At 40.8% G+C, this 20883-nt stretch overlaps 1 protein-coding gene and 1 long non-coding RNA gene across 2 annotated transcripts in view; one reads left to right on the plus strand and one right to left on the minus strand.

Moving 5' to 3' along the window:
• Window positions 1–2165: 2165 nt before the first annotated feature.
• SWAP70 (switching B cell complex subunit SWAP70) overlaps window positions 2166–20883 on the minus strand; it is a 41479-nt gene continuing 22761 nt past the window's right edge. Inside the window, exons 4-12 of the mRNA XM_082485545.1 lie at window positions 18521–18748; window positions 14555–14701; window positions 14181–14289; window positions 12718–12899; window positions 8774–8881; window positions 7661–7827; window positions 6665–6863; window positions 4994–5090; window positions 2166–4248 (exon numbers count right to left, since the gene is read on the minus strand). Coding sequence (XP_082341671.1) covers window positions 4139–4248; window positions 4994–5090; window positions 6665–6863; window positions 7661–7827; window positions 8774–8881; window positions 12718–12899; window positions 14181–14289; window positions 14555–14701; window positions 18521–18748 — 1347 coding nt within the window. The 3' untranslated portion in view covers window positions 2166–4138. The remainder of the gene's footprint in view (window positions 4249–4993; window positions 5091–6664; window positions 6864–7660; window positions 7828–8773; window positions 8882–12717; window positions 12900–14180; window positions 14290–14554; window positions 14702–18520; window positions 18749–20883) is intronic.
• On the plus strand, window positions 4299–17268 carry LOC309673693. The gene is made up of 3 exons (XR_014269334.1): window positions 4299–4348; window positions 6101–6162; window positions 17189–17268. It is a non-coding gene; the product is annotated as an uncharacterized lncRNA (long non-coding RNA).

Raw genomic sequence — 20883 nt, forward strand, 5'->3', positions numbered from 1 at the left:
GTTCATGGGACATCTCTGGGACCAGATATATTGAGCGGAGATAAAGGAAGAACCGAACTGGCTCATGAACTCAAGGGTGATAACATGCTACAATGCCGGCAGTGAGGTAATCGTAATGCAGCAGGAGACCTGGTTCACTTTAACATTTTTCCAGCCTTTGTACGTCACTGTACTTCTCTCTTGTAAGTGGCTGTTGCAGTAGTTGAAGGGGAATGAAGCTGAAGGGTGTTTTTCATTGTCTCGGGACAAGTTCACAAGGTAAAACCCGTTAATAAGGCAAGCTGGGGCGCTTGAAGCCTGATCCACCACCAGATGGCAGCTGGAGCCCAGAGATGAGCCCGGCCCCGGCTTTTGTTCCTGCCTCTGCCGCCCACCCGCCCCGGGACGAGGTCGCAGCGGGTGCAGCCGGGCGGGGAGACGCCGGGGGAGGGCCAGGGGGGGCTCCCACTCCGACGTGGAAAGGTATTAAAAAAAAAAAAAAAAAAAAGGAGAGAGAGAGATCCACAATTACCAATAACCAGCATACGGTAGGCAGAGTTGGAAAGTCCCTAATTGATGAGTGGGGGAATTAAAGTCTTGCTACTGTTGCGGGAGATTTTCGTTCTATTAGCAGTGACAACTTTATGGCACATTATAATGCCTCACTTCTGTGGCCTTTACTGTATGAACAAATAATGACCTCTGTCCTCGAAGCAGCTAAAAGACCTTACGGAGATCCCCATTCCTGGCTGTGCACTGGTTTGCTCAAAAATTGTTTACTTAACTGCTTCACATATTTGAGATAAAAATCAGAGCAGTTATTTTCAGTTCACTTTTTCACTGAAACGGGTGGTGTGGCTCCTGCTGTTCCCCCCCCCCGCCCCAGGATACACAGCTTGTTCTAACACACTGTTGCTTTCCCATATAGGCTTTGCTTTTGTAGCTGTTCATGCAGGACCGCAAAACAGAAGTAATGTGAGTTGCTGGAAACTGGCCTGCTACAGTTTGGGAATGTATAAGTGCACGTCTCATAAATCAGCTCCATAAAATGGTCATAGGGCCAAAAAACCTCCGGTTTTAGGAGATAAAAGCATGGTATTGTGCTAGCGGTTTGTAGGACTGTTCCACCATCAGCAGCAGGTAAACCTGAATTGGATTGAGCCCTCCAGTGCATCCTCCTGAGGGTTCAAGACCAGCAGACGCAGCTTTCCAGTGGCCTCTGCATAGGTAAGCCTGGCATGTATTGAAGGCACAATGTTGCAAGACTTCTCCGGACAGAACAGAGACATCCACAGCATCGCGTTTCGTTGAGGATAGCCTCACCCTTCGCAGTCTCATTGGTTTCTTGAAGCAAGAGTGCTGTAACCCTTGGGCTCACTGGAAATGATACCACACCAGGGGTGCAGTTTTCCATGCTGCACTGTTTTGTGAGATGTGGTGATTCTGACTCACAGTGCATTTAGTGTAGCTTTAATGGACTTACTCTAACGTGGTATGTTTTGCTCAAAATGCAATTGGCTAATTTTTAAACCAACCTCTTCCCCCACTTTTACTGTGCTACACTTTGCACAATTTTCTTAATTTGTCAGAGCAATTGGGACAACAAAGCTAAAAGGGGTGACTTGTCTCATTGCCTCTTCTAACGAAGACTAAGAAATAAATTACTCAAGGCAGAGGTATGCAGATGACATTTTAATGAAGGGCTGTACCTGTACTCAGCAGACATGCTCCCCATTAATGTGCTGGTAGGAGCAGGTGTGCCCTCAGCCCAGGGCTAGCACTCTAAGCCTTGACGTGCAACTGCTGTATCAATTCATTTCCCAGCTGGCACGCTTTTTGCTTCAGAAAACAGCTAAACTGCACCCTCAAAATACGGTTATTGAGCAATGCTCTTTGTAATAGCTGAGCATCATTATACTGTATCAAGGTGTACTGAATACAGTGTAAGAATACTGAATGCAAGGTGTAAGAGAAGTGGTGCTGTTTAGATAAATTATAATGTATTATCTGTGTGACCACTGCCTTTATTATGGCTTTAATCCAAATTGCGTTGATCAGACCATTAACAGTGTATTTCTTCCATCACAGTAATACTTCCACACAACAGCTACTGGATTCTGAACTCCAGTAACCCAAAAGAAACCCAGGCAAAAAGACATTAATAAATTCAGAAACATAAATGACTTTGTATTACTTTATTAAATAGCCAATTCTAAAGAACAGTAAAAAATATGAAAACATGCAGCATTTGGTGTTCTTAAAAAACAACATTTGTCCAAAATAAAGACTGTTAGAAAAATTAAACAAGTTTAGCCCCAATACACCTTCTGCTCTCCACATAAAAGATGTTTGGTATTTATAAATACTGTTCCGTCTCCTATAGCAAAGTTTAACAATGTATACATTAGTATTTCTAGTACAGTTTTTTTCACATTTCTTCTGTAAACATAATCAATTTTAAAAATGCCTCGTTAGCAAGCTTAAGGAACTACTGCTTTCCTGTACAGTAAATACAAATAGGAAGATCCTGGATTTTCCAGCCATTCTAATCAGCACTCCATTTACTGAAACACTTAAGATTTCAATTAGTATAAAAATATAACTGGAGAATAAATGTCTGAGAAGATTCAGTATTTGAATGAGTCTTAGTTAGGCAAATTAAATGCTATCGACTTCCAAATCTGAAGATCACTTCTGTACAGCTTCTGCTCTTCTGAGATCCAAGTATCACAATGCCGTACACAAATGCACTGGTTATCCGTCTGAAACATTCGCTTCTTAATAACTAAAAATAATTTAACATTCAGCTGAACTAAAAAGCAGGTGCTAAGAGATGGATGTCCGTGTTTGGTGTACATACAAAGGGCAAAGCTGACTAACAAGCCACACCAATGGACACCTACTCTTCAGGAGAGGGGACTCAGTTCTCAAAATGTCTGTACAGTTAGGAAAAATACTATTTTACTTACTTCTTGTCTGGCGTGGGAGATCTACAAAGCAGAATCACAGACTTATTTCTGTTTCTGTAGGGAAAAGGAACAACTGGCTTTGTCCCTGGAGAGAATTTGGAGGCAGAGCAGTAGGTTCTTTGGGAAGCCTTGGTACTAGAAATGCTGAAATTATTTTACTGACAGGAATTAATTTCTTCTAAAGTAGTATTACTACATGTTTATCATTTCTATCTAAAACAAAAAGGTCAAATTTAGTTTTTCTCTTGCATTTTTTTTTTAATCTGGCCTCCAATTAAGAATAAGACAGAAGTGCTGCATCTAAAATAGCAGTATGTTATAATCAGATTTCTTGCACAAACGTAGCCTTGACGCAGATGGTATTTGGCCTGTACGTGCTACCATCTTCCATTCATTTGCTCCAGAAATCTGCAAGTCAAAACTGTGCATCTTTAAAACTATGAAGAGAACTCTCACATTTTTTTTTAGCACTTCGCAAGTATGAGACAGTACAAGAATAATCTTGCATGACTACTTTTTCCAAATGTTTTTTACAGCAGTATTTTGTACATGCCTATTTCCAGTTCTTTTGTTTGGTTTCCTGCAAACAGAGGAACGCCGGACACAAAATCCGACCAGCCAGCAGGTACCCAGTGATGCCAGTCCACCCTCGCTAAGGAAGAACGTATCTGAGCACTAAGCACCGTGCAAAGAGCAACAGACAGAGCAAAACTAAAAGGAGACTCAATGGAAGGAAAGGTAATGCTCTATCTCAGAGTTGGACAGAACCTCCAGGATTGATTTATCCTGGGTTCAACTTATTACTGAACCAGTGAAACAATTGCTTCCCTCACTTTTTCTAATGAAAGTGACACTGCGTGATTGGTTAGATGCTGTCAGAGTGTTACTGGCCAGTATGGAAACAACTCTGTCACAAGCTACATTTAAATAAAAATCTTCAGTTGAGAAGTTTTTTATAAAAGAACAGAATTTCTGGAAACATGAGGGAAAACAGCAAGTACTGTCAGACACCACATATTATAATTAATGAGCTCTGAGTAGACACTTCTATGTGGTAAACAGTATTTCCTTCGTAGAAAAGCCCAACCTGCTGAGCAAACTAAGATCTTTATAAGCGAGAAGCTGCTCTGTGCAAAGCAGAATGAACGAAGACGGGCTTCTATTCATGAACGATACATCAGCTACTGTCGTTACTCAGAAGTGCCTTTTTTCCCTTTCCAGCTCTTTTGTCTTTGCTCGAGTTCAGCTTCAGTGAAGGCGGCCGGGCCCCAGTTTGTGATTAAGTGAGGATTCTTGGAGCCTGGAATAGAGAGTACAATACTTGAAACAGGTGTTTCTGACAGGGACATCGCTCACCCACCATCAGTGGGACAGGCCGAGCGTCGCCACAGGATGATTTGGTAAGTGCTGTCTCTTCTATGACCAGAAACCCTCTCAAAGGTGACCCGAGGCCCTGCCTCGCCAAGGAGGAAGGAACACCTGGGACACTGTCAGTGAAGGTGCTTAATAGGAGTTGTCAACTGCTGCAGTCTTTTGCATCCTTGTCTCCTGCTTTCCTCCTGCACCCCAAACAGTTGTATCTTAGTAAACCCCTCTCCTTCTTGCCTTTAGAGATGTCCTTCAAGGAAAGCGACCCTTCCAGCACTGCATTACAAAGCCACTTTCCTCAGGGCTGGCACACTGTAAAGGCAGGAAATAAAACTGTTCCCCCAAGTCAAATATTTTAGCTATCTTTACTTCATGTTTTTGGCAATTAGCACTTACACTAACTGCATTAAAAACCCAAACCATGCAGTGTTCAGGTTGATCCTTGATTTGTTTTACATAAAGAAACAAACAATAATAATTTAAAAACTTTTTATAATATAGGGCCAGTAGAGGTAAAGACTTGAAAGTTATCAGCAGTTCTCGCAAATGTGATATTTATAGGCTACCGTGAAACCAATACGCTACAGGAAGAGGCAGACGTCAGTGCCTCACTAGGTGATCTAAGTATGAGACAGAAAGAATACCTATTTTTTATAACTTTTCTGTTAATAACTTACCAGGCTCTATTAGTCGAATTAATCCCTCATGATGAGCTACTTTATCTTTCCAACTCTTGGTGTTATTAGCTGCCGTTTCCAACTTTTTCTTAACCTCCTGAAATAAGATACAGCCCACTTGAAAACAAGAACAACTTTACTCTGTTTGTATAAAAAGAAAAAAAACATCCTTTTAAACCCGAAGACAGAACCACACTAATTAAGCCGGCACTCCATTTAAGTGTAGAAAGGAGAACTTCATTTCTAACCACCCTGAGTAATTTAATCATCACTAGCTGTAAAAAAGTAAGCTGTCAAACCAGAATCCAAAAATAACTAGGTTTTACAAGATTCTGTAGCTGCGCATAAGTAGGGTTAGTCTTCATGAAGACTGAAAGCATAAACTGCAGTTTCAAAACAGAAAGATGCATTTTCTGTTCCAAACTAAGACCAGCTAGTGGGTCTCTCTCACTATCAGAAATCATAAAATGTAAGCTGCAAAAATGACCGCTGCTGTTACACCCAAGCAAGAAAGAGGTATTCTTCAGTCTAAACTGGTCTTTGGCTAATTCCAAATGGTAAGTCAGAACGTTTAATTATTTCTAAAATAATGAGTCAACTATCACAGTGATGTACTCCATTATTTGTTTTGTGGATTTTATTTTTGGTTGGTTGGTTTTTCGGTTAGGGTCTTTTTATGTCTATTAGATTCAGCAATTTACTTCAGCAAGAGTAGTAAATGATGCTTCATATACAAAAAGCCTGAGATGTCATCTAAAAAAAAGTCAAGCATTAGCCAAAAACAATCTAACGATGGTGTTAGACGTAACATCAACATGCAAGCTGTAAAGTGGCCAGAACTACCCCACCAGGGCCCTTGCTTGCAGTCACTGCAGTATTTGTATTCTGCGCCAGCCAAGACAGCTCACTAGCTTGTCCTTCACAGAGCTAACCTCAACGGCACAGAGACAGCATAAACACACTCCCTAGTTAAACAGAAATCCAGTCGTGTTTTGTTTCCTGACCTAAATACACACAGGATCAACACCTCCCTAGCCCTAGAAAGTACGCAGCACTTCAGACCGTGTACTTGCTGGATTCTGACTCTTATTTCTTCCATGAATACAGGTACTGACCTTCACCAAAAACACCCAGTGAGCAGAGAACAGGCCTGGTATTTGGGATGCAAGGTACTGCTGCACATGGAGAGTCTGAGCTAATTCCTGGCTCTCCTTGACATCAGTTCAGCGCTTAAATAACTTTATGAGGACCAAGGGCCTGCAGTAGCACACTGATTTTTTTATCTGTAGAAGACAATATTGCCCCGTCACATCACCAAAACATTAAAAGAATAATAACTAATTCAAAAGCATAGGGCATTTAGTTATGACAGCAATGGGACTGCCTAAGCAGATAGGCTACAGTAGAAGACAAAAGTATACGGAGTATTTCAGGATATGACTGAGCTGGCTTGTGTGCGAATTGGGGCAAAAGAAGAATGGAGGTGGTGTCTCTGAAATGTGTCCTCTTCTTCAAACATATCCACTGGTCTAGGCCAAAAAAAAACCAAAAACGCAACACAACTATCCTACCTGTCACTGTAATTTTTGTGCCATACTAATCCTTAAAGCAGCATGATATTGATGAACTACTGAGTACCTGGCTAAGTAGACAGTTTGATGAACAGCTCACCTCATATTGCTCAAGGGCCTCCTTCCTTTCCAGTTCAAGTTGTTCCAGTTGCTGCATAGCAACCTGAAGAGCCTGTTCCTTTATCATTCTCTGGTTTTCTAGCTCTTGTTTCTCTGCTTCTGTCATCTGAATGGTCTGTTGCTGCTGCAAGTGCCATTTTTCCAGTTCAGCTCTCTTTGCTGACTCCTCTTCCAGTAATCTGCAATGGGGATTGCGATGTTAACTGCACTTTAAAGTAAGCTGTACACATTATGTAGCATACATACAGGGAAGCCAAGCTAATTTTCTTCTTTCCTTTTTTTTTTTTATTAAAAAGAAAATAAAAGATTGGGAAGCCAGGACAAAGTTATTGCTTCTCGGCCTGTCTTCAGCGTAAAGCTGAAAATCATGCCAGCAGTGTAAGCAGTCTGACTGCTACAAAGGGCTATTCAGAAAATTTAGTCAATAATGCAAATACACAACACTGAAAACCACAGAAGAAACAAGTATGCACAAGCCATCTTAATTGTCTTAGGAGGACTGAATAAGTGAAGAAATAAACCACACTAAAAAGAGCCCATGTGAGTAAGAGGAGATTCAACCCCTTATCAATTACAATTTAAACCTGTGAAAAATACAGCAGAAAGTCATATTTACAGTTACTGCTTTATAAAATACACAATTGAAAAGTCTGTACAGAGTGATCTCAGTTTTTCGACTGTTGACATGCACAACACATGATAGAAAAATAAGTGCACCTGCTTTTCTGAAATTGCCAAGTGCTCCCACTGCTAAGGGCTAATCAAACATATTTAAAAAAAATCATAAATACCAGCTTTAGCCTTCATAGCTTAAGGAAAAAAAAATAAAATCTATCCTGTGTTTGGACTTCAACTAGTCCCCCTTTCCAGCAGCATGTCCAAAATGGAAACAATCTATAATAGTATGGCACAGCTACTTATTATTGTGAGAGGGAGTGGGGAACTGAAATACATTTCTACTAGGTCAAAGCCACACCTGGCTTGAAGTTTCCTTACAGTCTCTTCATCTTGACGTGCCTGCTTCTCATCTTCCAAAGCTTCCTGTAGCTGTTTATACATTTCTTCCAGTTCACGTACTCTCTGTAAATACTGTTCCAGTTCAGATGATTTCTGAGCAACCTGCTCTTCCATTTTTTGTCTTACCTAGCAGCATAAATTGAGGACATGTATGAGCTACCATTCAACTCAGGTTTCCGATTTTTAAAATTATCCACACTTCCTTTGGATAACGTTTTCAGAGACAACCCTTTTCCTGCTGCCTGCAGAGCAAAACTGGTAAAATTGAGTCTAGATTTGTAGATGTGTAACTAAGAGCATTAAAAAAAATAAATTAAAAAATACAGGTTACTTACATTGCCCTACTTCATGCAGCACAGGATTTTCACATGTAACTTCAACCAGTTTGAACTTGTCACTTAGTTTACAGACACACACTAAACTGAAGGAAGAGAAAGCTTGTGGAGTGCCCAGACACAAAGGTCAGTCTGGTTTAACTATACTGTTTCTACATCACTGTGCTGGGGACAACAGCAGTCAGCTGGCTTTGGACCGAGTTGGGATAAAGCACCAAAACCTCAGCATTTAGCAATACATAACGTGTACTTCACAGAAGATAAGCACAGCTCCTGAAGTCAGCTTTCTGTCAAGTGTGCTAGGATGGCATGTCCCGCTCCACTGCTCTGCAGTCTGCTTTCCCTCAGCTAACCTAAATCCCACTGACCCAGAAAGTGATCGCATTCAGGAATTCACACTCAGCCCATAAAGCAGCACTGTGTGCACTTATGTATCTTTGAAAACTACAAGGATAACTTCAGTCTGCACTTATCCTTCAAAGTCAAATTTTTCCCATTTTCCAATAATATTTAGGCTTCGAATGCTATACCAATTGTACGCAAGCTGTTCCAGTATTTGAATTCACTTGTAAAAATATTTTATTCCTACATCTCTAATAAACGCAATGAGGGTTGCATTCTCCAGCCTCCTGCAAAATCTGCAGGATCCCTTCAGTGACTGCCTGCGAGGGAAGTCATTGCTGAACGCATTGCTCATGCTATGTAATTGTAGCAAAACAAACACATGCATCACTCACCATTTTTTCTCTCTCCAGCTCCAAACTGAAGCGATCTTGTAATTCAACTTGAGTCTGAAGTCTTTTCTTTTCTTCCTCAGCAGCACGAGCAGCTGCTGCTTCCAGTTGCTGCAAGAGAAGGGCAAGGGGTGGGGGGGAAGAAAAGAAGGAAAAAACAATTTGTCAAAACGAAAACATTTGGAGGGAATAGAATTTTATTTAACAATTTTTGGTTTTAACAAAAATGGAAGAAACCTTCAACATCATTAAGGCACCACCTTTTTTTTTTTTAAATGTCTGAGGCTATTCTCAATCTCTAAACGTAATTTTTAATCTTGTTACTTGCAAGACAATTTTGAATTCACCAATGAAAAGTCAATTATCAGACTTCCTCCAAGTTTCCTTTGAGTGCTACTTTGCACAACTGACAGAAATCGCTATATTTCCTTCTCTATCTCACATGGGATAGAAAACTATTATGGAAAACCACATCCCAGGCAGGACTACGCAGGAGTTCCAACAGTGAAAACATGTCAGCATGCATAGCGTTCATACAGAAACAGAAGTGAGAAACACGAAAATTGCCATGGGAAAGCAGAAGTGCCATTAACTTTGACTATAATAAGTGATTGTGCTATTGTGAATCATATCCCTTTAACATCCCCTAAATTGCCATGTAAGGTAAATAAAATTCTAGTCGATAATCATCACTTGAAAATAGGGGGAAAATTAGCCTAGTCAGAGCTAAGGCCTGGAGACAGCTGCTGGTACCTTCACACCTTTGTGCAACTTATTTTTTTTTTTTGGCATCTTGATTTCACAAATAAAATATAGTCTTCCCAGTTTTTCCTTTCATCAGGATTTCAATAACATGTATTTGTAGAATGCACGGAAGGTTAGAAATGTACAAGTACCAGCCAAAACTTTACCAATGCTGAAAACAAAACAATTCTTTCACAGAATTTTCCTAAGAAACTTATCCAATGGTTCAGAGGAAACATAAAGCAAGCACCCTTCTACATGTTTTGTAACACACTAGGATGGCGAAACTGCTTCCGCAGACCTTCAGGAAGCATGGGACACCCATCTTCTTTAGTATTTTTGGAAGGTACCACATTTAAACCACCTTCCTTCACACAACCTAGATGAACTAGTGAGATACCTAAATGCTTAAAACTGCCAAGCTAAAACTTTCATACCTGTAAGTGCTTGTGATATCACTCTAATCTGAAATAGATAGGAAGAAGGGAAGCAGAAGGCTCCTAGTTTCTGGTTTTAAGCTGTAGAAGACAGTACAGAATTGCTCCCCTTTGAAAGGCTTAAAGGATGCCAGTCTGTTAGAAGTAGTATTCTTCCCCTGCCAGAACATTTAAAAGCATGTAATTGTAGTCAAATCCAAGATGCCTATTTAAGTGAAATTTTCCCTTGATTTCCTTCCCCACTTCAAAATTAAACAAACATTGCCAATACTGAGTTGAGAGGGCGAACGTGCAGAGTCACAGGCAAGGGTGGGTGCTAGGCTTTTGCCAGAGAGCTCAACAAGAAAAAACATTGTGCACTCTTTATCAGCAACTTCCTGCCTAATTCATGTCAGAGGACATCATTGATTCCTGGCAGGTAAGGTTACTGGCAACAACCATGCAGTTTAGGGAGAAGTCCCAAATATTGGGGGTGGGGAGGGAGGGGGGAATCAACAGGAACACACCATTCCAGCAGGGGTTAGTTAACACAGAGTCTCCGAATCCCATGCAAGACCCCAAATTGAAACCGAAAAGGGTGCACAAGTCTTGCACATGCTCTCTTGGTAAGAAAACTTACCTTTCTGTTGGTTCAAACTCTGTACCTCAAAATTCCATTAAAAATATGAAAAAAACACTACTTTAGACAAAGACGCTTATTCTTTGGAAATTTTCTACTTCAAGAGCTATCAGTCACAGAGTGCACTTTGGTAGATGCTGCATAAGTGGTGGCTCACTGCCATCGGGAGCCAATCTAACTCTAAGCTTTTCAGAACAATTCAGCTTCCTGAACCGTTTATAAAGCTTTTTCCTTGAAGACTATTTTTCTAACTAATCAAACACTTCAAGTTCCTCCAACACAGTACCACCCCACTAATTCCACTTAGTCAAAGTGTAGTAGCTCATGTCGGAGACTAAACTACTTTCCTTGAGAAGTCATTTTAATCCAGTCCACTTCCAAAGGTGCTTCTTGCCACAACTCTTTTCAGTTTACCCATTGTGATTTCTACAAAACTCCCTGGAGCCTGTCAACATCCTACTGCTGCTTTGGGGTTGCTCTCATGTTGTCTTACCCCCTAACTTTTTCTCCATAAAGTAAACTCAACACAGAAATCCTATGATTTCTGTTAACAGGTATACTACTTACCAGTAACTTGCAGGTAACACAGGCTACCCTTTAAAGCATATTTTGCATTCTGAATCTTAAACACATGGTAAAATATAGGTGCTAAAAATAAATTTTAAAATGGTTTTCCACCGTCAGGCTCCATTTAAGGCAAACAGAATAATACCCACATCAATACTGTCAGTGCAAGGTTAATTAAAAAAAGACAAATTTCTCCTCACCACAAATTGTGACTTAATGACAAGACTTAAAAAAAGATACATTTTTGGATGATTTTATTTGCTTTCTAGATTCGGCACCTTTAACATGCTCTTACTATATTTATAGCCCCCCCCTCCCCCCCAAGATCATTTAAGTTTTTTTCTAACTGAGGGCTAAAATTAGTTAGTGTTTTTCACTTACGAAAACTCAAGCAATGATGCAGACTTGTCCTAATGGGAATGCAAAAAAAAGCAAATTAATTTAGGAAGGTAGTGAACAACAGAGTTTTAGACTAAGCACAGAGCAAAGATCGGACTGCTCTAGCAGCAGGGACTCAGCAGCTGAAATGTTAGGCAGCAGTGGGGAGGGAGGCATTTGACGGCATTCTGAGCTATTACCAAGGCACGCTCCTCATTAAAAGGTATCATGGCAGTAAAAGCCATAGTAACTCTTCTTGTAAGTCTTTAAAAAGAAAGATAGAAAGTGTATCTGGATGGTTATCAAGTCTCTGGGGAGAACTAGTGCAGAGGTACCAGTTGTTCCAAAGTACAAAGCTCCATCAGCACGCTCAATCTACTGTTAGAGCGTGCAGCCACAGCAAAGGCACCTCGGTGCCTCCTGCCAGCCGCCAGACTAAAAAGCTGTCTACAAGGAAAAGAATGTATTCAGCAAGTCTTCTGCTAATGTGCAAAGATTTCTAGGCCAAGTCTCAAGCTTTTAGAAGTCAATCCAGCATGTACAAGGAAGATGCATTTGAACAGTTTATAAATGGTTGCTATATGTCTCAGCTCTATAAATCTCTCCCAAACTAATCAAATTATGTCTATACATACTCACAAAAATCACTTTGCACCTTTGGAATCTTTGTAAATTGAATTTGTATCTCTGGAAACTACGTCTGTGTGAAGAGCTCCCCCACACATACAATTCACATAACATAACTTTGGAAAACTACGTAAGAATATCTTAATGGAAAGCCCCAAGTTTGACAGACACTTCTGACAGAAGAAAAGAAAAACCAAAAAACCCACAAGTAACTGAAAATACTAGATTCTCCAGTCCCCTAACACCATCCACTCAGCTGGGGCTTTCTTCTACACTAGCTTGGCAATACCCTCATGACTACAGGGGACAGGGCAGGGCCATGCAAGTTACCCCGCGCCTGCTGAACAGTCCTTAGGAACTGCTGCAGCCAGTGCAGAAGGAGTTACTGCAGGCTCAACCAGCAGATCTCTTGCTCAGGGGGCTGATGCCGACACCAGCTCACCTCCTCTAGAGGGGTTTGCTCAATATGTCTGAACACCTGAACAGGAAATAGATGCCTAATTATACTTCAAGAAGCTCAGCTCGACCACAGAGATTAAGCTTTAAGCTTGAAGGTTAGCAGCTCCCACTCTCACCTTTCGCACGGTCTCCAGTTCCTTCTGCTTGTTCTCGTTGGCCGTTTGCAGTTCTTTCATCTGCCGCTCCAGCTCTTCTTGCTCAGCTAACAGCTTCTGGCGCAACTCTTTTCGTTTTTGGCGTGCTTCTTTGTGGGGTGGAGGGCTCCCCGCTCTCAGCAGGTTTACAGTGGTCTGTATGGCTGGAAAAGAGCAAGACAAAGGGAGAAGAGAACATCAGTGAAGGAAAATACTAAACTTTCTGGATAGCCTCAGTGAATAATTACTTGTGGCGTTGTGTTGTTTGTTGGGGTCTGTCTTAATGTACTTTTAAATCTGAAATAACTGTTGTCAGTTCTCCTAATTCTCATCAGGCTAGCTGTCAACACAAACCAAAAGAGAGAGCCACTTGGCTTTCAGTATTGCCTGTGTGCCACAAGGATAAGGTCCGGCAATTCCAGTGCATTATGCCAATTTCAATATTGACTTCTAAGGGGCCGTGGACATACAAGTCACTTGTATGCCTAGCTGCAAAAAACACCCTCCAACACTTCAAGATTTCTTACAACCTAGATTCAGTGACTCTTATCAAGCGGTAAGATGTTATTTAACATATATATCACTCAATTCCCTAGAACCAACCTTAAATACTTTATTCTTACTGATACTCCAAGGGAAAACTTTCTCCCAGTAAGACAGTAGCTCTCATTCACTTATATTCAGTGAGAAAATATTCAGAGAGCAAAGCTGAGGAGTGCCAGATGATTTTTATATTTTATTCACCAACTACAACTGTGAAAAAAAATCTCCTTTCGGAACCAAGTAATCATTCGTCATACATCTGACTTTGGTGCAATTATACACATGCTTCAGGTAAAGAGGGAAGTACAAATGAAAGCACATAGCTCCAAATATTTAAATGTTGTACATACTTCAATACCATTGGCAACAGTGGCTTTACCTCACTCCACAGAAGAGGAGTGTGACTATCACTCAGCACATATCTGGGAAGGTCTCACAGGAGTACCTTCTCCATGGGAATAGAAAAGGAAGCCCCAGTTCCCAGCCTTATCCTCAGCTTATCAAACCATACTACCTCAAGCAAAACTGTAAAAGCAAAGCCAGTATTTTATGATGCTGAAATAAACAAGCTTTCCCTTTCTCCCCAAAAGCAACATTTTACAATGTATTCCGCCATCCCTTCCCCATCCCTAAAAGTACAGCCAATACAGAAAAAGAAAATAATAATATCCATTTAATTTTGGTTATGGCTGCCTAAAATGAGGCACCTAAATGACAGAAACAATTCCCCTTACATGGATCCTTAGTTCTTCCTGAGTCTCAGGCTCCTTAAAAATCCTTTCAATCTGCCCAAAACAGACGTCAAAAATCACAAGACCAAGATTTTAAAATTTGAGCAAAGCACAGCTGTAAGACTTCAGCTTACCTTAACTTTCACATAACTAAGATTTTTGAAACCTCACCTTGAATCCACTCCTGCTTCTTCTTTTTATCAGAGGCACTGATCTCAAAGCTTTTATCAAGACATTTTATGAGAAAAAGGCATTTCTTTCCATCTTTGTCAGGCAAGGCCTAGAATGGGTAACAAAAGGATTAGCCTAGCAAACACTGAAATCTAAGTTACATTGTCAAGCCCCATGTACGCAGTTATCTGTTACAGAGCCACAAATACCGGCACTAAATACCTTTTATTAAAAGGGTGTTTATAAACTGTTATATATAAAGTAAAAAAAAAAAAAAGGTCCATTAATGAAAGATATCAGGACACAAAAAAAAAAAGGATTAATTCTTATCTTTAGAGATATTCATAGCTTTTGGTGGCTTGGGTTTTTTTTACCTCTACACAACAGTTGCCATCCAGTATGATGTCTCCCTTCTTGTCCTTTAAATCTTCACTTACATAGTAGGAAATAATATTGGGTTTTAGCACAAACCATCGTTCCGTCCAATTTTTCCTTTTGTGACCTTTTTTCAACATATAGCCCTGTAAAAAGCAACACATCAGCTGAAATGCCCGGCCTCTGTTGAACCACCTGGTCTTTTGGTTATGTGGCTTAAAGGCCCAATAGAGCACCCAGAAAAGTTAGCTCAAGGCCCTGAATACTTCACCTACACGCTTCCGCTCCTAATACCAGCACACCGCTAATTGTTTAGCCCATGAGAAACTACTCCCTGTTCTTGTATCCAGTTTTTAGGTAACTGAGTTATCTGAAGAACTGAACACTTATCATTATTATGTCATTATCAAGCCATTATCATGACTCATCGGTCCTCCTTGGTGACCTTTACTATTTAATTATCTTCAGTCAAGCAGCGACGTTTGCCATTGCTAAGACTCACCTGCAATACTTTAATGACAGCTGTTATTAAAAATCAGTCCCGTGTGGATGCCTGCATCTATGCACTGTAAATCCAGCCTGTTATGGGACATTCCCAGGGACAAAGCAGAAGCACCTTTGTCCCGAGAGTGGCTCTACCCTGCCAACACACTCATTTAGCTGCACCCCATTGAAGAAGCGATCTCATACAGGATACTTCAATGAGAAACTGATAACAGAACCATACTCCTGGCATCTTTATTGAATGGGATATGGGAACACTGGTGAAGACTGGATTTTCCCTTAAAGGAATAGTTGTACCTCATTTTTAACAATGCCAAGATTTCGCTCACAGTATTCTATTTTCCTTGAAAGATGATCAACTCAACTTCCTATATAAGAAAAACATTTGTAAGCCTTAACAAGACTATTTCAAAAGAAGGACGAGAAGCCTATACTTTGCCACTGAGCTTTATACAAATAAAAGAATAAAAATTATAATCTTCTGTAATGACAATAAATAGGACTGTCATCATGAGCAAATCATCCAAGTCAGCCTCTATTGAATATTAACATATCTAAAATATAAGCAGGAATACTAAGTGCAGTTATAATAGTAACCCTATTATACATCATCCAGCATGCTTACGGCAACTCAAAGACCATCTCATGGAAAAGGGTGCACAGAGAATGATATAATAATTGGTCATTCTTTCAGGCGTTTGATTTTTAGTGATCTTATCAGGGGCACTGCTCTGACCTAGTCAGTTCTTAATCTAGAGTTTCAAAGTTTGCCAGTATTTCAGCTATACCTGCCATTTCTGAAACCGTATTCCCTAATTAGTTACATACTTTTGTCTGACTTCTAACTTCAGAAAGAAGTCAAGCCACAGATGAAACTGGAACACCTTCACCAATATAGCTATGAATACGCCATACAGAAAGCGCTGTATTCAAAGTATTACAAATCAAGAGGATGGAAAAGTTGGAAAGGAGACCAAGGAACATTTTTTCTGTACTGGCTTTTAGGTATAGCAATTTTGGATACAAGCAAACAAATAGATATGCTGTGGTATATTTAAGTCAAAGGTGTCTTTCTGTACATGCCTAAGGGGAAGAAAAATTCAGGACAGCTGGAGAAGCTCTTTTGTTTAAAAAAAACTAAAGAAACTAAACAAAAAAAAAACCAACCCCCCTACACATGCAGCTTATCTGTGCTCAGCTTTTCTAGACAGATAAAGGTGGCCACAGCCAAGGCCGTGCCTATTCCCCTGTGCCATCCCACCCCCTTCTCCTAAACAGGAATGCGCTGAGACATGGCTTTGTTTGCCGCCTCCATGCTCGGGCCTGAGGTCTGGGTGGTCGCAAGGGTGTGTGAAGGACTCCCGCAGCTTCACTCTTTCATGCCTTGCACAGTCTAAGTCATAACCAGGTGTTTTTCCCCTTCCTGATATACTGAATTGGCTTTCAAAGCCAAGTAATTCTGATATTTTCCCCTCAAATTTCTGCAAAATCTTTACTTGTTATTTCAGTCCATCAGCTGCCTCTCATCTTCCAAGAGCCCACTGATAGCTCCTGGGGATCTTTTCACACCAACTATCACATGAAGGACACAGCTTTCAGAAAACTAAATATCACAAATTTAATTATCATTGCTATCCACCATAAGCCTTGGAGAACCAGGATAAGTATATAATAAAAAGGACAGTACAACACTTGGTTACAATACAATATGTCAATAATTAATACCTTGAAGTAATCATATACTGCAATAAACAGGACAAACAAATAAACAGGTATCAGGGTACAAGCTGTGACTGAACCAGATGTCTGTAAGACACACAGGGAACTCTGTTCTCCATTAGGCCAGTGACTGTCCGGGAGGCGCTGGGCCAAATCTTGACACAAACTATTTTTAAGTGTCAAGGAACCATTCAAAGGCACTCAGACATCCTTGAGAATGAGGCCCAGCCACCAAGAGAGGAAAGAAAGGAGACAGTAAAAAAAAAAAAAAAAAAGGGGGGGGGGGCAAAGAGGGGGGAAGAAGAGGCACAATGCAGTATCAAAACTGAAAAGAAATCTGATTTCCTCACAAGTTTCAAGTGGAAGGACTGACCTGACACTGGTTATTTTATTTTCATGGTATTAAACAGCAGAATGACTTCATTTTGCCCTCGACACCTCAACAGACACAGAGTGTGTGTGCGTCCCCAGCTCTCACAGGCAACCAGCAGTTAACAAAAATAGACTTTTGCATTGTTCTGTGGATATTCTGAAAGAATTTCCTGTGCCAAGACCTTCTGATGATTTCTTCAGAACAGCTTAGGAAAGCCTGCCAAGAAAGCCTTTGTTTCTCTCCTCACCAAGAAGCCAAAAAATCAAAGATGAAAAAAACCCACTGTCAGGTGAGAGTCAATTTTAAATAGCTCTCTAGGTAAGCTCTGCTGTGAACCCTCAAGTCCCTGTGATATTTATACTTCCCATGAAGGAAATGCAGTTTTTAAAGCCATTCCTAAACTGATAATCCAGCCACTGAAAATCTGAAGAAACTGAAGTTTGCTAAGAACATAAAGACTACTGTGACTTCTTGTGTTTGAGTACAGGTAAGTTGTCTGTCACGTAGCCCGCTACACAGAACAAGAAGGGAGAGAGCTCTGGAGCTCTTCTACACCTTTTTGCCCTCTTGAAATGGGGCAACTTTTTACTAGGGCGTGTAGCGATAGGATGAGGGGGAATGGCTTTAAACTGGAAGAGGGCAGGTTCAGATTAAACATTAGGAAGAAGTCTTTCACTTTGAGGGTGGTGAGGCACTGGAACAGGTTGCCCAGAAAGGTTGTTGAGGCCCCATCCCTGGAGGTGTTCAAGGCCAGGCTGGACATGGCCTTGGGCAACCTGGTCTAGTGGGAGGTGTCCCTGCCTATGGCAGGGGGGTTGGAACTCAATGATCTTCAAGGTCCTTTCCAATCCAAACCATTCTATGATTCTATGAACTTAGAAGCAGACCTTTCAGCTGGAGCAATCCCTTTGTCCAGAACCCCTTGTTTGCATACAGAGGTTACCATCAGCACAACTCATATTTGCTACAACATAACTGAAACTAGAAAAAAAGCATTTTCAAAGATTGAAGAGCTTTCACCAGTTTAAGAACTGATTGTGAGTTGCAGCTATTGTCAGCTAACAAGCAGCTGATACGAGTACATAAAAGGCTGTATTTCAAGTCAGAGTACACTCCTTTTACTTTCTAAAAACAAACTCTCCCAACAAGCAACTCATTCATAATACTGCCACAATTACAGCAACCTGAACCGCAGCACAATTTCTCTTTTATAAAAATAAACCCATATTAAAGAAGCCTTATAAGTAATTTACCTGATTTCCCCCTGCTCATTTTCAATCAGGTTAAGAAATTTCAGTACAAGTTGAACATTTTCCAATTATTCAATAAATTCTTCTGCTTTAAAACATTAGTTCTCTGTGGTTCTTACCTGTTTGAGTACATCTAATATGAGCTCATTAAAGACTTCATTGATTGCCATGGACACCGTCTGTCGGTCCATCCCTTTACTGAACTGCCCACTTCCGATGAGATCAATCAGCTCCCATGCAGAAAGACCTTCTCGACTGGTGTTGAGAGCAATCTTATAATGGTCAAACTGCTCTTGCTGCCAGCCTGCTCCCATTGCTTCAGTGAGTTTTTTAAGTAAATATTCAATCTGTAAAGAAACACAAACAGAAATTAACCATTTTCAGCTCAGCAGGCATAGAAATCACGAGTTTCAGAGCTGTAATCTAAGCTTCTCTAGAGACTATCATTATAGCTAGATTCATGCTTTCACATGTAGGCCCCTAAACATAGGTAGTTAAATTAATAAAGATTTCAGGCTCCTGACACAGTTGAACTTTTGACTGCCAAGCCCATCCTGCAGCTACTCTCTTCTTAGTAAAGAAACAAAGAATCGAACCTGACAGCCTCTTTTAATATTTTAGATTCCTACAGAACACATGGGACCTCCCCTGCAACAGCTTCCAAACCAAGTGTGAGAAAGCAAGAACTCTCAGAAAGTATTCATGCAAGATAAAAAGCAAACAAATTAGAAAACATAAGAAAAGATGGTAGTTTGGACAAGAAGTGAAATGAAAAACTACCGGGATACAGTCACATATCTTAGTCTTCACCTGACCCTTCTTCTCTAGCTCTCAAGCACTCCATCACTGGACACAATCTTGGGAGATGTATCAAGAGAAGTAAAAGAACAAATTTTTCATGTCCACTTTTATTCTTTCCAAAATAAACTCATTTTCTTTTAGTCTTTCATCATTCTGTAAGCATTACCATGCACCGGGTAATAACACGAACAAGACTAGTCAAAATAAACACAAGAATGAAAAAGAGGGAAAGGCGGCTGGATTTCTTCTTTTGTCTGTTTTTTATGTTGTTTTTAAACCCATCACTGTTCTCCTTTTAAACTAGTTCGCAATATTTTAAACTAAGCCCACCTACAGCTCTGAGCACATGTAAAATGCTTTTAATGGCTCTTTAAACAAAATAATTGGCAAGAGCCTTCCTATAAAGACGTCTACACAACAAAGTAAAACCCGCGCTTCTAACTTTCTTTAACTGAAGTCACAGGATACCAATTATAGCATTTAACCCAGTTTTGAAGACAGACCAGGCTGACAGACCACGATACTTTCAGGTGCACACGGAAATAACACAAATTTCCTCAAGTGCTGCTTTTCTGAAGGTTACTCCTTCAGGACAGTCTCCTCCACTTTCAGTTTACCTATTTTAGGAGTGGTTTTAGAAACACTAAGTGACCCGGGAGTCTGGATCCCATTGTCAAAAATTACTATGGTGTAGAGCATGAATGTGCCTCAGTGAAAAGTGGTGGAAAACAAATTCACCCTACAGCTTTGTGGGCTTTTCTTACTATTTTAGCTCAGTAACTGTTCTTAGTCTCAGGGCGCCTACTCTAGTAGCACATGGACTAATGCTACAGCAAAATGGAGAAGCTACTGAAAGCTGCTGCATTGTCTGGAGGGAAGTTCCCGCTTGGTTGAATGAGCAGGAAGCACTTAACCCTCTGAGATGTGGCTGCAGTACCCTCCTCCTAAAGACTGTCTTAAGAGAAGATAGGCTGGCCACGCACAGAATACGCCTCCAGGGTGGGTACAGAAGTTGCAGAGAGCACTGCTTTTCATTTCAGCTTCACCAAGTAAGTAATTTCAGTATTTTTAGCTCCTCATGCAATTCTTACTAGCAAAGACACGATCTGAACAGAGGCCTCTGCAATAGTGGCGTTCACATTGTAGACAAGCACAACTAACAACAGGGTACGAGGCTTACGATAATCAGCAAAGGCAACTTTCAGCTCTGCGCTCTATCTCTCTGCCATTTGAGGAAAGCATCCCCCGGAGAGGGCAACTCCCCGCAGGCTGGGTGCCCAGGACACAGAGGGTGGCACGGGCCCCCTGCTGCCGCGGCGCCAGGGCTCTGCTCTGCGATCTTCATTGCTGCTCACGTTCAGACCGTTCACCAGAACGGGTCATAAAACTGTGCTTTGCAGTGATTCCACGCGCAGCTCGAGTCGCTGAAGTTCATACAGTCACATGATTGCAAGGAAATTTTAGCATGCCCTCCCAAGCAGCCAACGTATAACTTTTACTAGATGTCTGTACCTAATTCCTTTAAAAATCTTTAAAACATACTTTGCTGACTTTCACTCTCCAAAATCCTTAAGTAAAAAAATTAATACAAGGCTTTTGAGCATCAACTACCATAAATCCTCAGCATTCAGTTAAAGGCAGGAAGCAGCTTACTTCCTACCCCAGACATGTTTTACCAAAA

This window comes from Vanellus vanellus (genome assembly GCF_965231255.1).
Source record: "Vanellus vanellus genome assembly, chromosome: 6".
NCBI classification, from domain to species: Eukaryota; Metazoa; Chordata; class Aves; order Charadriiformes; family Charadriidae; genus Vanellus; species Vanellus vanellus.